The sequence below is a fragment of the Carica papaya genome, chromosome 3 (genome assembly GCF_054855325.1).
Source record: "Carica papaya isolate Zhongbai chromosome 3, ASM5485532v1, whole genome shotgun sequence".
In the NCBI taxonomy this organism is placed as follows: domain Eukaryota; kingdom Viridiplantae; phylum Streptophyta; class Magnoliopsida; order Brassicales; family Caricaceae; genus Carica; species Carica papaya.
In genome coordinates, this window is record NC_142311.1 from 14,177,502 (window position 1) to 14,191,895 (window position 14,394).

General features: G+C 33.1%; 1 protein-coding gene across 6 annotated transcripts; it reads left to right on the plus strand.

Moving 5' to 3' along the window:
* Positions 1 to 4,963: 4,963 nt before the first annotated feature.
* On the plus strand, positions 4,964 to 13,535 carry AAK6 (P-loop containing nucleoside triphosphate hydrolases superfamily protein). Of its 6 annotated transcripts, none has more exons than XR_015817842.1 (6): positions 4,964 to 5,636; positions 9,223 to 9,470; positions 10,055 to 10,200; positions 10,271 to 10,493; positions 12,193 to 13,110; positions 13,254 to 13,535. XR_015817842.1 is itself a non-coding variant. In XM_088216019.1 (5 exons), exons 2-4 carry the CDS (start codon positions 9,267 to 9,269, stop codon positions 10,470 to 10,472), a joined length of 552 nt encoding a protein of 183 aa, XP_088072145.1. In that variant the 5' UTR covers positions 4,965 to 5,636; positions 9,241 to 9,266; the 3' UTR covers positions 10,473 to 10,493; positions 13,254 to 13,535. The 6 variants fall into 6 exon arrangements, 1 of the variants encoding a protein (XP_088072145.1); XR_015817841.1 differs by having other exon boundaries at positions 9,228 to 9,470; XR_015817840.1 differs by having other exon boundaries at positions 4,965 to 5,636; positions 9,241 to 9,470; positions 12,170 to 13,110.
* The last annotated feature ends 859 nt before the right edge of the window (positions 13,536 to 14,394 follow it).

Sequence of the window (14,394 nt, forward strand, 5' to 3'; positions counted from 1 at the left end):
GTGCATGCCAATGTGTGTGGGCCAATCAATCCACTCTTATTTGGTAAAAATAAATACTTTCTACTGTTTATTGATGATTTTAATAGAAAAACTTGCGTATATTTTTTAAAACAAAAATCAGATATTTTTGCTACTTCTAAAATTTTTAAAATTTTTGTAGAAAAAGATTGTAGTTGTGAAAATAGATAGAGGAGGTGAATTTACTTCCAAAGAATTCCATGATTTCTGTTAATCTAATAGAATTCGTCACCCTTTAACAGTTCCAAGACCACCACAACAAAATGGAGTTGTGGAAAGAAAGAAAAGAATTATTTTTAATATGGCTAAAAGCATGTTGAAAGCAAAAAACGTGCCCAAGGAATTTTGGTCCGAAGTAATTTTTTGTGCAGTCCATTTATCTAATAGGTCTCCAACATCGAGTTTGAAAGACATGACTCCCCAAGAAGCATAGAGCAAAATGAAACCTAATGTCAACCATTTGCGAGTTTTTGGAGGTATAACATATCCTCATGTTCCACAATAAAAGAGATCCAAACTCGATGATCGAAGTGTCAAACATATTTTCAGTGGGTATGATGCAAACTCAAAAGGCTATAAATTGTATAATCCAAGCAATGGCAAGATCATGGTAAGTAGAGATGTTGAATTTAATAAAAAAGTGGCTTGAAATTGGGAGAAGAAAAAAGAAAATGCTTATGATTTCTTTCCACACTTTGAAAAGGAAGACCAAGAGACCATGCTACCTTTGCAAGAGGCAACTTAACCTCATTCTCCAACTCATGTTGCATCACCCATTTCTTAAGAAAATTTAAGTGAAAGGCCATGAAAGTTGAAGAGCATTCAATATCTTTATGATGAAACTGAGGAGATCATTAATTTTGATATAAATGATTTACTTTGTCTTTTTCTTGATAGTGAACCAATGAATTTTGATGAAGCCATTAAAGATGTAAGATGGAGACAAGCCGTGGAGGAAGAGATCAAATCCATATAAAATAATAACACATTAGAGCTATCCACTCTTCCTAAGGGACATAAAGTTATTGATGTCAAATGGATCTATAAAGCTAAAAAAGATTCTCAAGAAAATGTGAAAAGGTACAAGGCAAGACCGGTGGCTAAAGGATACAAACAAAAGTATGGGATTGATTATGATGAAGTTTTTGCACCAGTTGCTCATATGGAGACTATTCACTTGCTCTTGGCTATTTTAGCTCAAATAAAGTGGAAAAAAATTTCAACTTGATGTAAAATCTGCATTTCTCAATGGTTATCTTAATGAAGAGGTTTATGTAGAACAATCATTGGATTTCGTAGTTGAAGAGCATGAAGATAAAGTGTCAAAATTGAAGAAAGCTTTGTATGGGCTAAAGCAAGCGCCAAGAGCATTGAATATCCGTATAAACAAATATTTTAAAGATAATAAATTTGTTCGTTGCCTTAATGAATATTCTCTTTATGTGAAATATCATTCTAATAGTGATATTCTATTTATGTGTCTATATGTAGATGATCTCATCTTCACGAGCAACAATCCAAGTTTGTTTGAAGAATTCAAGAAAAACATGTTACTTAAATTTGAAATGACTTATATTGGGATGAAGCAAATGAAAGATGGCATTTTTATTTCTTAAGAAGGTTGTGCAAGAAAAGTTTATTTTAATTCAAAATGTTTAATTACAATCCTGTGAATACACCTATGGAATGTGGAGTCAACTTATCAAAGTTTGATAATTGAGAAAAAATGGATCGCACTCTCTTAAAAATTCTTATGGGAAGTTTGATATATTTCACATTTACAAGACTTGATATTATTTTTACAGTTGGACTAATAAGTCATTTTATGGAAGTTCCTACCACTTCCCACATGAATGTTGCTAAAAGAGTTCTACGTTACCTTAAAGGTACTATTGATTTTGAGTTATTTTATTCATCTTCTGATGATTTTAAACTTGTAAAATTTTGTGATAGCAATTTCGCTGAAGATATTGATGATAGAAAAAGTACAACTGGTTTGTATTCTTTATGGGTGATTGTGCAATTACATAGAGTTCTAAGAAACAAACCATTGTTACACTATCAACTTGTGAGTCTGAATATGTGGCAGTAACTTCTCGTTCTTGTCATGCTATATGACTTAGAAGATTATTGAAAAAATTTTATTTAATACAGAACGAAGCTAATAAAACTTTTATTGACAATAAGTCCGCACAAGCACTAGCTAATAACCCAATATTTCATGAATGAAGCAAACATATAGACACAAGATATCATTTTATTAAAGATTGCATTGCTAAAAATTAAATAGAGCTCAATCACGTAAAAACTAAAGATCAAGTGGTGAATATTTTCACCAAACCGCTCAAGTTTGAAGTATTTCAAAAGCTACAAACTAATCTTAGATTGAAAAGGAGATTTACAAATTAAGGAAGAATGTTAAGAATTAATTTACAAATTAGAACATAAGTAATTAGTTTATTAGTAGTTGAACTTCATAAATTATAGTCTCTATATATCCTTTGATTTGGTAGTAGTTATGAGTCATAAATTATATTTATTATATTTGTTGGTGGTTACAATTAATTCTAATAGTTGTAATAGTGCCTATAAATAACCATGTACTTGAAGTTTTTTTGTAAGAACTACAATAGGAAAACTTGAGTCTTCTCATTAGTCTCTATAGCCTCCTCCTCTTATCTCCAACAGGTACATGAATGCATTTAAATGATATATTTTAATTGTGTTTGAATGATTTTTAAATGCTGATGATTAATGAATGAATATTGACAGATGAACCAAATGGTGATTAGGTACAAAAGGGGATAGGGGACGATGAGAGAAGCCAAATTGCTTTTGTCAAGCATGTTATGCACTAATGTGCCGAATTGATGTGCACCTGTGACTTGGTCGTGTAAACTCGCGTAAGATGGTGGTCTCTGGGCACTCAAAAGCACAAGGAAACATTCCTGGCACAAAGTTGTTGAGCATTTGCTGCATAGGTAGGTGAAAGGCTCAGTTAACCGTTCCTATAATGCTAGCAGAGTTGTGTGAGTGTGCAGACACACTGTTTCTGGCACCATGTGTGCATTTACGCGCATGGACATGTACGGGTGTGCCACTACATGTCAACTCATGCCCCATGGGCCAGTTGCCCTATGTAACAGAGCAGTGAGTCATGCTAACCTAATAGGCATAAACATGTTGAGGGGTCTTCGCTGAAGCCCATTGGGCTATGTGTCTAGCAAGAGAAATTTATCTGTTGGGCTATAGAATCTGAACAGAATGGGCCTTGGGAAAGAAATTGCAATTTAATAAATTTTGGGAAAATTAAATTAAAAAGTTACAATTGGAATAAATTTGGGAAAGATTAGTATGGTTTTGGAAATTAAAAGGAAATGGTAAAGTAATATTAATTCAGAATAATTAAGCTAAATAAAAAATAATAAATAAAATAATTTAAAATAAGAAAAATAGAGGACAATAAAAATTTAAAGTTAAAAGAATAAAATAAAATCCATTTAAAAATCTAAATGAAACTTAAATTTAAAACTTTAATAATTATTTGGACAAACTAATATAAAATTTAGAAAATTAAATTAAGAAACTTAAAGAGTCTAAAATTTAAATAGTAAAGACTTTAGTTTAAATCCAATTTACTATATTTTTTTTGGAGGGACATTGAGGTTAACAGAGGAACCACTATGTTTTTGTGTGTAGTATTGGGTTCTAGTTGTGAGATTGGGTTTAATACTCGAAGGCTCTAAACTGATTACTATTCATTGTCCTGGGGGCTCAAGGACTTGAATGATGGCAACCGGACTGAAAATTTTAGGATGGCAACTAGAGAGAACCGAGCGATTATATGTATTTTTTTACGTCACTAGATTGTAAATTAATTGATTGCACACACCTTTAATTAGTCGGTGACTTGGTGTCCTCTTTAAAAATAAAAGTAAACGGCTGCATTTACACTTTAAAATCAGTAATAATACTTTAAAGAGGCGGCTAATCATGTGTGTGTATTATGTAAACCTAATGAATACGATATTGAGTGTCTCTTGATAATTGTACTATTATTGTAAAAATTGTATAGTATGAGAATTATGGTTTATTAACATTGAATATATCATTGTTTTTATTTAACTTTGCATTAAGGAATGTTTTTAAAATATATTTGTGTGACATTAATAATGTTTGTCATATTGAGTATTGGAACTCACCCAATTCTAACCTCTCGAGAGATGTAGATTCTGATGAGTATATTGAGGAATTTTGCTTATATTCCTTGTAGGTGGATTAGTTTTGGGAGTAGACTATGTAAATTTTGTTAAACTTTTAGAGGTTAGAATTTTGTATATATGTTATCTCTATACTTCTATATAAACGTAGATAATCTAATTAGCTCATAATACAATTTTTATATTTTGTATTGAGATGTATAATTCTATTGCTATGTATGTATATATTTTTTATTGTCCGTTATATTGGACGTTGGTGTCAAATGCGATTTGACAAAACAATGACATATTTATTACTTATGAGGATTGAGAAAAAAGTTTGAAGATGTGTTTGGAACTTCTATTACTCTAATTTTGTTCAAATTACCTTCAATTTTTTAATTTTTTTTTTTTTTACAAAATTAGGGTTTGTTGTTGTTGTTATTATTATTAAAAAATAAAAAATAAAAAATAAAAATGAAAGGAAAAAACCCAAAACTCGATGTTTTTTTGTTCCACTTATTCCCAATTTTCACTTCTCTGAAATCCATGTCCAACCGATCCAATAAAACCAAAAATTAAAACCTTGACTATCCCACTTAATCCAGAACCCCCAATTCACAATCCAATCCCCATACAAACTAAAAGCCCAACCCCCTTTAATCCTATGTGGCCCAGAAATTGCAACCGCATTTCGGTCCGCTCAAGGTCCAGCCCAGCCCCACAATCCTCTAAACTCCAAACATAAGCTTCCTCTTCTCTGGTTTTGCTGAACGACAAAGAGACACGAAGACCAGCTACAGAACGGCAGAGAAAGAGGGAGAGAAAAAGCTGAGTACGGGTGAAGGGGCTCCCAGGACGACAAGGAGAGACGTAGCTGAGCAACAGACAGAGAGCCACGCGCGAAAACTCCTAAGCCGAGGGCAGAAGCTGTTACGTGAAGAACGAGAGGCATGAGCATGTGGTTATAGGAGGGCGGTGTGTGTGAAAAAAAGGGGGAGGCCTTCGGTTTTAGAGGCGACTTGAGTAAGAAAGAAAAAGGAACCAGAAGCGGAGGAATTGGAAGAAGGGGGAGAGAGAAAAAAAAAGTGATTGAGGAGAGAGAGGGAGAGAGGGACACGAGTTTAAGAGGGGAAACAGGGGAGGTCTTCGGGGCTCTAGAAAATATTTGGGAACCGTGAGAAATTTTGAGAAAGGAGCTGATTTGAGAGACCATTCTGGGCGAGAAATTGGTGTATGTTGATGGCTAGGGCTTCGGGTTAGAGAAAACCGAGGGAGTCCGGTTTGGGTGTTTTGAGTTGAAGAAAAATCAGAGAACTTTGGTGTGAGATTGAGAATATCGGAGCAAACAGAGAAGAGATTGGAGCGGATTTCCGAGAGGAGAAGGATACTCGACTTTCTTCTGAATCACAAAAAGGGGTATAATCCTTTTTTTTTTTTTTCTTTTCTAAAGTAAATCCTTAGAGATAGAGATTTGGAAATATCTTAGAGTTGATTTAGTAAAGAGAATGATTTGATTCTAAGGATTGAAGATATTTGTCTATGTATAAATATTCCAAGCTAAAATATGTTGTTCTATTAATTCTGATCATTTTTAGTTTTAGTGCTTTATGTTATTTGGTCATCATCTTTCCTGTCGATGTCATAATAATACAATGATAGTTTGAGTACCTCTTTGATTTTGAATTTCAATTTGCATGAATCCGAAACTTGTTATTTCTCTAGTTGTTGTCTACCATAAAATAATGGTTACATAGACTATTTTGAGGATTTCATTTTATTATTTGTTTTATTTTCCTTTCTTGCAAACTAGTGCTCAGGCCAATTTGATTCGATATATCCCAATTAATGTGCCTGCACATATTCTAGTTGAATAGGAGGATCAATGACCAATTCAATAGCTCTTGATTCCTTAATGTTTCCTTCCTTTTGCTTGCATTTTAGGACTGCTTGTTATTGCCTAACTCATTGCAGCATCAGTTTTAAGCATTTACAATTAATTTAGATGTTTGTGTATAGGCTTAGTCTCATTTATGCTTCATTGCACTTCCATGGCTTTGTACCATATATGATGTTATTTGGAGGTCCAAAATGAGTCAAACAAGTCTTTTAGTTGCTGTGCATGTTTCATTTATCCATTAAAATCGGTAGGTTTTTGGTTTAGAAAACTACTTACTTTGGGTGCCTAACTTGTTTCCTTTTTCTTTGTTTATGTTTAATTAGGTTTTTATATATTTCATTTAAAACTAAAATAGAAAATGTTTTTGGCAAAGTTGATGAGCCTATGCCACCAAGTGAGTGCCTAATACTTTCTCACTTGGGACTATTTCTTGAACCAAATTTCTTTAAAGTTGATCGGTGTGTGGTTTGGTGTCTAATACATTAAATGGATTAGTTAGTGGCAACTCCCTTTGAGTTTATTGATTATATGTTTGCAGGATCTTTTGCATCTCATCTCACCTTGGTTGTTACACAACTGTATTTGTCATTTAGTTATATAGGCAAGCTCTCAATGATAGTGGGAAAACAATAAAAGAAGTGAAGAAAAGACTTTCCAAGCCAGTTTTTTTATCATTCCATCATTATCAGGGAAATGTTTTTTCATCCAAGTCATTTTTCTCTAAAGAAATAACGAGTGAAAAAGTTCTTCGAAGAGTGAAAAGCAAGTTGGACCTTTAACTGTGCCCTCTCAGAAGTGTTTTGAGTGCTAAGGTTATGGACATACAGCTTATGAATGTCTCAATAAAAAATTTCCCTTTGATTGAGGAAGAGACTGCATAATATGAAGATAATGAAGAGTCTATTTATGATGAATATGATAAGAGCCTGTGTATGCAAATGATGGTGAATTGTTAGTTCTTCGACAATATATGTAACAATAATCAAGCACAAGATGTTGATTAGCAGAGAGTGTCTTTTTTATGCTATACGCACTTCCTATGGCAGTTTGCAATCAAGTCATTAATGGTTAAACTATGCTAACGCTTTTGCGACTATAGTGGTGGACAAATTCAAATTAAAGATGGAAGTAAAGCCAAAGCTGTACAACATAAAATGGTTTCACAAGGGAGGAGATGTAGAGGTGGATAGGAGATGTTTACTTAAATTCTAGTGGGAAGAATTATAATTATGAAATCTGGTTTAATGTGGCTCCTATTGATGTATCCCATTTATTATTAGGAAGATCACTACAATCGAATAGGAGAGCAATACGTGATGGATTTTAGAACACTTGTACCTTTGTGAACGATGGAGTAAGCATTGTCTCCAGACTAATGAATCCATAATTCATTCCAAAATCCTTAAAAAAGGAGAGAATATGTTTTTGTTTAGATGCTTTACAGATTAAGCAACTGAAGAGATTTATGCTCTTTTACTTGAGGAAGAATCAAGTGCAGTGTGATAAGTTCTCTAGTTTAACCAATTTTAAAGGAGTTTGTTGGAGCCATTCCTAATGAAATTTCTTCAGGTCTTCTTCCTACAAGAGACAACCATAGTTCCTAACTTAATACTTCCCAATAAGGCAGCATATCACATGATTAAGAGTATGAAAGATTATAAAGGCAAGTTGATGAGCCCTTATCCAAAGACTTAGTAAAAGAGAGCGTGAGTCCTTGTGTTGTTCCAGCTTTGCTAGTGCCAAATAAGAATGGGTCTTGTCATATGTGTGTTGATAGTAGCACTATCAATTGAATCACTATATGTTTCCTCTTCATAAGCTTGTTGATTTACTTGACTAATTGCATGGTGACTCGTTAGAAAATGAGAGTTAGAGATCAGGTTCAATAAGAGGTTTTATTGCCAGAATGATGATTATTAAGGGTGTGCAGTTATCAGTTCTCTATAAAGGAGAACAGGGATTGAATAAACCAATTTGTTCCAGTTCGGTCTCAGTTAATATATATACACAGACAAAGCCAAAAATAAAACACTAAATCTATTTTCTGAACCAGCTGCCTGCTTTTTAGCCTATGCCTGCTTCACTGCACTGCGCCTACACCATCGGTTCCTCTTTCCTGGATCCCTCTTTCTTGTTTTTCCTTTGGTATTAACGTGTGATGTGATCCTAGACAACCCAGAATTAGTTCTAAAGATGCAATCTTGCATCAATGAGAAACGTCTATAACAGGAAAGTAATTTCATCTCTGAACGCTTTCCTAAATGGGATAATTCCTGGGAATGGGTCATAAATAGGCCTTTGCCCGTAGGTTATAAACACAATTCATTTTAGTGAAATAATATTGAAAGCTTTGGTTTTTCTTCTAGAATTAGCATTTTGCTAGTTTTTTTAGTTTCTTCCAGTTTTTGAAGAAGCAGGGATCTTCATAAGTTTTGTTGAGTTAAGGAGCGGGGATCAATTTATCAGTAAGTTCTTGACTTTTTTCTTTCCTTGTTTTAATTATTTAGTTTTTGTTTTTGCATTCTTTTTAGGAATTGTAGATTCAATTAGAGGAAAGAATTTTTTTGGTGACTAAATTTAGGTATTACATACGTTGAGTGGGATATAGAAGTTGATTCGGTCCTCCCTATACCCTTCCATATTAACGTTTTTCTTATGCTCCATTGATAATCTAACATTGCCCAATCTAGGCATTTCAATCCTTAGGTCCAAGGTGCCATTGCATCATCCTAGAAAAGTTAAGAAAAATCTTGAAAACTATAATAGTAAACCCTTAAATTATACAGTGGTTCTATATTTAAAATAAGTAGAATCTTTAGCATATTTCAGCAATACAATATAATCCATTCTGCATTACTTATGACAGAAAGGAACTCAGTCGCAGAACTTTCTGCCCTGTGACTTGGGAGCCTTATCAAAATCTCAATTGTTCTTTTTCAGTTGCTTGTAGGCAAATTTCATTAGTATGTTATTTTTGTTTTGGGGCAAGGTCCGGTTGATCTGCCCTTTTAATTTTTTTTCTTTGCCTAGCTGGGTTTGCAACTGGCTCTCTGGCCTTGTTTGATTTCTCCAAAAAAAATTTAAAATATGAAAATCTGTCTGAAGGGCAGCCTCTTCTCACAGGTTATACAGCCGCTGGTACCAGGATCATGACACAAGAAAGCAACAAACAGAGAAGGAAGCCAAACATACTGATAACGGGCACACCCGGAACTGGCAAAACAACGATGTCATCTGCGTTAGCAGAAGCCACACAGTTCCACCACATAAATATTGGAGACTTGGTCAAAGAGAAGGGCTTGCATGATGGATGGGATGATGAGCTCCAGTGCCATGTTATCAATGAAGACCTGGTAAATATTCTGATATCCTCACTCCTTAAAACCATATTGGAATATCTGCATCGATATTTTTAGTTGATAGCAGCTCTAAAATGTAAGCTTCTGGGCTTTGACATGCAAAGCTATTCTCCAAAACTGCAATTAACTTTCACTGTTGTTTGGGGGTTAAAATTGTTTAATTAGCTTGCTTTTAAGCCACTTTAGTTACGCTAAATCTATTTGGCATCTTTGTTGTCTTCCTAAATGTGAAATAAGCTCTATGTGATCCATAGGTGGAGGCTCTTAACCTGGTTTCTAATGTGAAAATCCCTAACAATGATCTCCTTGAAAAGTACATAAAACTTACCTCATAGAAGTTGCATATAAACACCTTACTTGGGTTTGAAGTAGGAAATAGGTTCTTATCTTTTTTATTCGTCATGAGAAATTGTGTTGTTTAATTGTTCTATGAAATTATTTAAAATCGTTTTGTTATGGAATTTCCAAAATTTACAAGCCAGTCAATACTTCTAGTAATAGCATTTATTTCTAAATTTCATTCTTAATGATTTATAAATAGCAATAATGTATTTGGTTATAAATGTTTGGTTTTGCAGGTGTGTGATGAGCTCGAGGATGTAATGGAAGAAGGGGGAAACATTGTGGATTATCATGGCTGTGATTTCTTTCCTGAACGGTGGTTTGATCGTGTGATCGTGCTTCAAACTGAAAACTCTGTGTTGTATGATCGTTTGAGTAAAAGGTGCTGTTTCTTCTTTCTGTTATGTTCTCTAGTTGGTTTTGATGTCTCATCAAAGTTTTCGGTACTGCAGAGGTTACACAGGTGCCAAACTCTCAAACAATATCGAATGTGAAATATTTCAAGTTCTGCTGGAGGAAGCAAAGGAAAGTTATCAAGAGGATATAGTTCTAGCTTTGAAGAGTGACACCATTGAGGATATCTCTAGAAATGTTGCAACTTTATCTGATTGGGTGAGAAACTGCCAACCTACCCCCGCTGATAACAACTTATGATATCAATATTATCTCTCCATGGTATGGCCTTTTTCTTTTTGCTTTTTGTTTTTGTGATTTTGCTAGAACAATAGTTGGTTTCTCCCTCTCCCCCGTAAATATAAATTTTCCTTCCTGTCACCGTCCTATACTGAGTGACGTGAATAGCAATCGAGTTGAGAAGATGATTCTCCTTATTATGTATTTTCTATCTAATTTTGTCGGAAACATGGCGCTTAATTGCATGGATTTAAACAATTAAGTGTCCAAATTGACTACTTGGCTTAACTCTCTAGTGCTTTCTGTTCCTTGAGCATTAGGCTAAATTTGGAACAAATCCAACAATTATATAGAATTCATTTGTAAATTTACATCTATTCAATTAGAAAATGATGTGAACTGTATTAGGATGACAAAAAAATTGACCTCATAGAATTTTTTTTAAAATTGGAACCATTTTTCTAAATTTATGAAATTTGATGGAATTTTTTAGATTTGTTATTTTAATTTTATATGGAATTCCATAGGAGATTAACTTTTACTATTTTATGGTAGATTCTTACCATTTTCTAGTTGAATTAGGTGTGAGTTTGTCAGGAGCCTTAGGCTTAGACTCCAGTGGAAATAGGGTTTATCAGGGATTAAGAAAAGAAGGGAGCAGAGAAGTAGCATGAGAGAAGAAAATGAGAAAGAGAATTTTGAGAAAGAAATTTGGATTAAGTGTTGATTGTAATTCAATTCAGATAGTAGTTTTGTGCATACAAACATTCTCGGAGCACAAGTTTTTCTATCCATTCTTCGAGAATTAGCACAAGTTTTTCTATCTGTTCTCCGAGAATTGCGCTGAACAAACTAAGGGACAGTCTGGAATTGAAATAACTCCTGCTACAACTAACCTAGGTCTTATTGGAAAATTAAAATTGTCAGCATTTAGATACTTCTAACCCAGACACCAGCTAATTGTTTACCATTTAAATGATATCTCCTCTGATAGACTTTCAGAGGTTTCCTTGTACCATCAATTACTTGTTGATGGGGCATAGAGGCCCTTTTCCTCATAGAATTTATAAATGAATCCACAATATTTCTAGATGTATTCCAAGCATAGTTCAAACTCCAATAAGTTTTTAAGCTTGTTGCCTTTGTTAGTTTTACTAATTAGTTTTAGATCAATCATATTTTTTCTGTTGCTTTATGTTCATTGAGCTTTAAGCTCCAAAAATATTTTAAGCTTTTTCACTAAATTCTTCTGGTGCTTTATGGTCATATTCTTCTAAATGTAGAATAAGAAAGTCTTAATTACTCAACTAATTTTCGGTACATAAACTGACCTGAGTTGTTTACCATCCTACCCATCCTGCCCAAGATGAGTGGACTTGTTCACCCATCACGAGTGATTAGCAATAATGAAGATGGATGGTGGAAATATTAATTACTTTAATGTTCTTTCTAATTTTTTTTCCCCTTTTTATTTACCTTTTATTATTTTTTGAGTGACTCTTTTGCGTTTAATTCTCAATTGATTCCTACTTAACTTTCTTTCTGAATCTGCATATATATAAGTAGAAAATAATCTTCTCACATCCACTCTCATCTTGAATTGTTTCTTTTTTTTTTTTTTGGAATGTAATTCTCATCTTGAATTGTTAAGATCTTTGTGTGTGATCATTCTGATTTGTTATGAGAATTGAATCAGTTGGAACCTGATTACATAATAGGATTAAATTTGAAAATCTCCCAGGCTCACCGTTGAAGGTTCACCTATCACATCAGTAGTCTCATCACAAGTTACTGGAATATCTCCAAATATGTCAGAAATGCCAGAAATTACTTGGAAACATTTTTGTAACCAGTCTGGCGTGGTTACAATTGCGATAGCTTTCTGGGCAATTAAACCACTGCTGTTCGTGCTTCTTCTGTGATCATTAAGGCAATGACAGGATCTTCAAAGATTTCTCTCTTTTCTAATACTGGATTTTTTGAGGTTGCTTTGTAGATTTGTTTTTATCGAACTAGTTAACTGGAATGGATTCTGTTTTGTTCTATTTAGTTATAAGTTAGTGACTTATGAGTTAAAATAAGAAAAGTTCAAAAAATTATTATTATTTTGGTTTACAGAAGGGGGATTGAGATGTTACCTTTGTCTTTCTTTATAAGCAGACTTAAGGACCTTGATACTTGCATTCGGTAATTATAAGCTTTATGAACTTATAAATGTCTGTTTGGTCCAATTTTTATTTTTAATCCGAAAAATATAAACGAAGTCAAACTTTAAAAAATTAAATTTTTTGAAGTGAAAAGCAGAAATCTATTCTTAGCTTTTTGAGAAGAGTGAAACAGAGAATTGGAAGTAGATGTTTATTAGACACAGACTTGTGATGTATTAAGTTTATTTTTTGTACAAGATATTTCCATTGTTTTCTTTGGAATAAATTTAGTTCCTGGAAAGTGCATTTTCTGTTTTAATATTCAGCCTCTTGTTTTTGTTACCAAAAAATAAAAATTATACTACTCTCTGAAGTTCATTTCTGTAATTTTGAGGAAACCACCTTTAAGATCCATCCCGCCTGCAACGTACGTAGATAGAATTTGCTGCTTCCAGCACCTGTTTGCTGCAGTGGTTCCTACTCTACAATTTGAAAATCAGAGTTTTATGAAAGTATGTTATAAATGTATGTACACACACACACACACACACACACATGCATACACATATATCGATTCATATAATTTGCTGCTGATGGAACATGAAAACAAATTATCACGGACAGCATCATAACATATTCCAACTGGAACTTTCAGGCAAATGGAGCTTTGTTTACGGGACCATGAATTCAATCCCTTGATATGAATGTTGAATCTCAATATATACACAGTTGGTCCTCATTTACCAAATATCTTGGCTTCTCCAAAACTTTCAAATGGTTTGGCAGATGTCGGATGGTGGGTACCGAATTCAGTGTACGCATCCTTCTTTTTCCAAAGTATTCCTTTGCTTGAGGCCTCTTAATCTAGGAATAATAAAGTTCGTAACATAAATATTTCAATTTAGTGTTTAAAAGGCTCTTTAGTTTACCTATTTTTTTTTCAAACACAATATACACTTTTATTTTATCTATATTAAGAATTATTTGACATGCATTTTTATTGAATATTATAATTTGTATTTTCTAGAACGGAAAATAAAATAAACAATTGATTACAATTAATTATAAAGAGTATAGTTTATTTTTATACTTTTCGACCTAATTTACCCTATTTTTAAAAAAAAATTGGATAATGAATGTTGTCCATTTCTAACTTGCCTATAAGAACTTAGAATGCTGCATTTCTTGAACCTTTAGTTAACATATTTATTAGTTGAAAATTGATAACGTGTATGAGATACATCAAATCGCTGTCAAGTTTTTATTTGATAAAATGTCTATCGATTTCGATGTTTTTAATCCTATTATATTGCATCAGATTGTGAACGATTTTTATGACCGACTTGTTAACACAACATATAAAAAGAAAAGTCTTGCTAATATCCTAAGATAATGAAATTATTGTGATAATTGTTAAAAAGATAACAGAAAAACAAAAAAGAGTGATCAAATTTTAACATATTAACGTGATTATCACATAGATACAAGGAAGAGTGTGGACGTTTATCCAACCAAAATGTTTAGTATTAATGATCTCTAAACTAACAAATAGTAGGTTTTGCAAGTCTTTCAATGCTAACACTTTTGAAAGGAGCTCAAAATTGGAAGCTCGAGAAAGTGTTAAAATCGGAGGAACCCAATTCATCTTCCATCTTGGGTTACAAGGCAATCAAGGCTAACAAGTAGTATCAGACTAAATCTCTAATTTATTGATTTAATTTTTTAGAGAAACAGTCCAAGTGACAAAATTAATATAGCAACACTTTAATTGTCTATAATATTAAATACTATTTTAC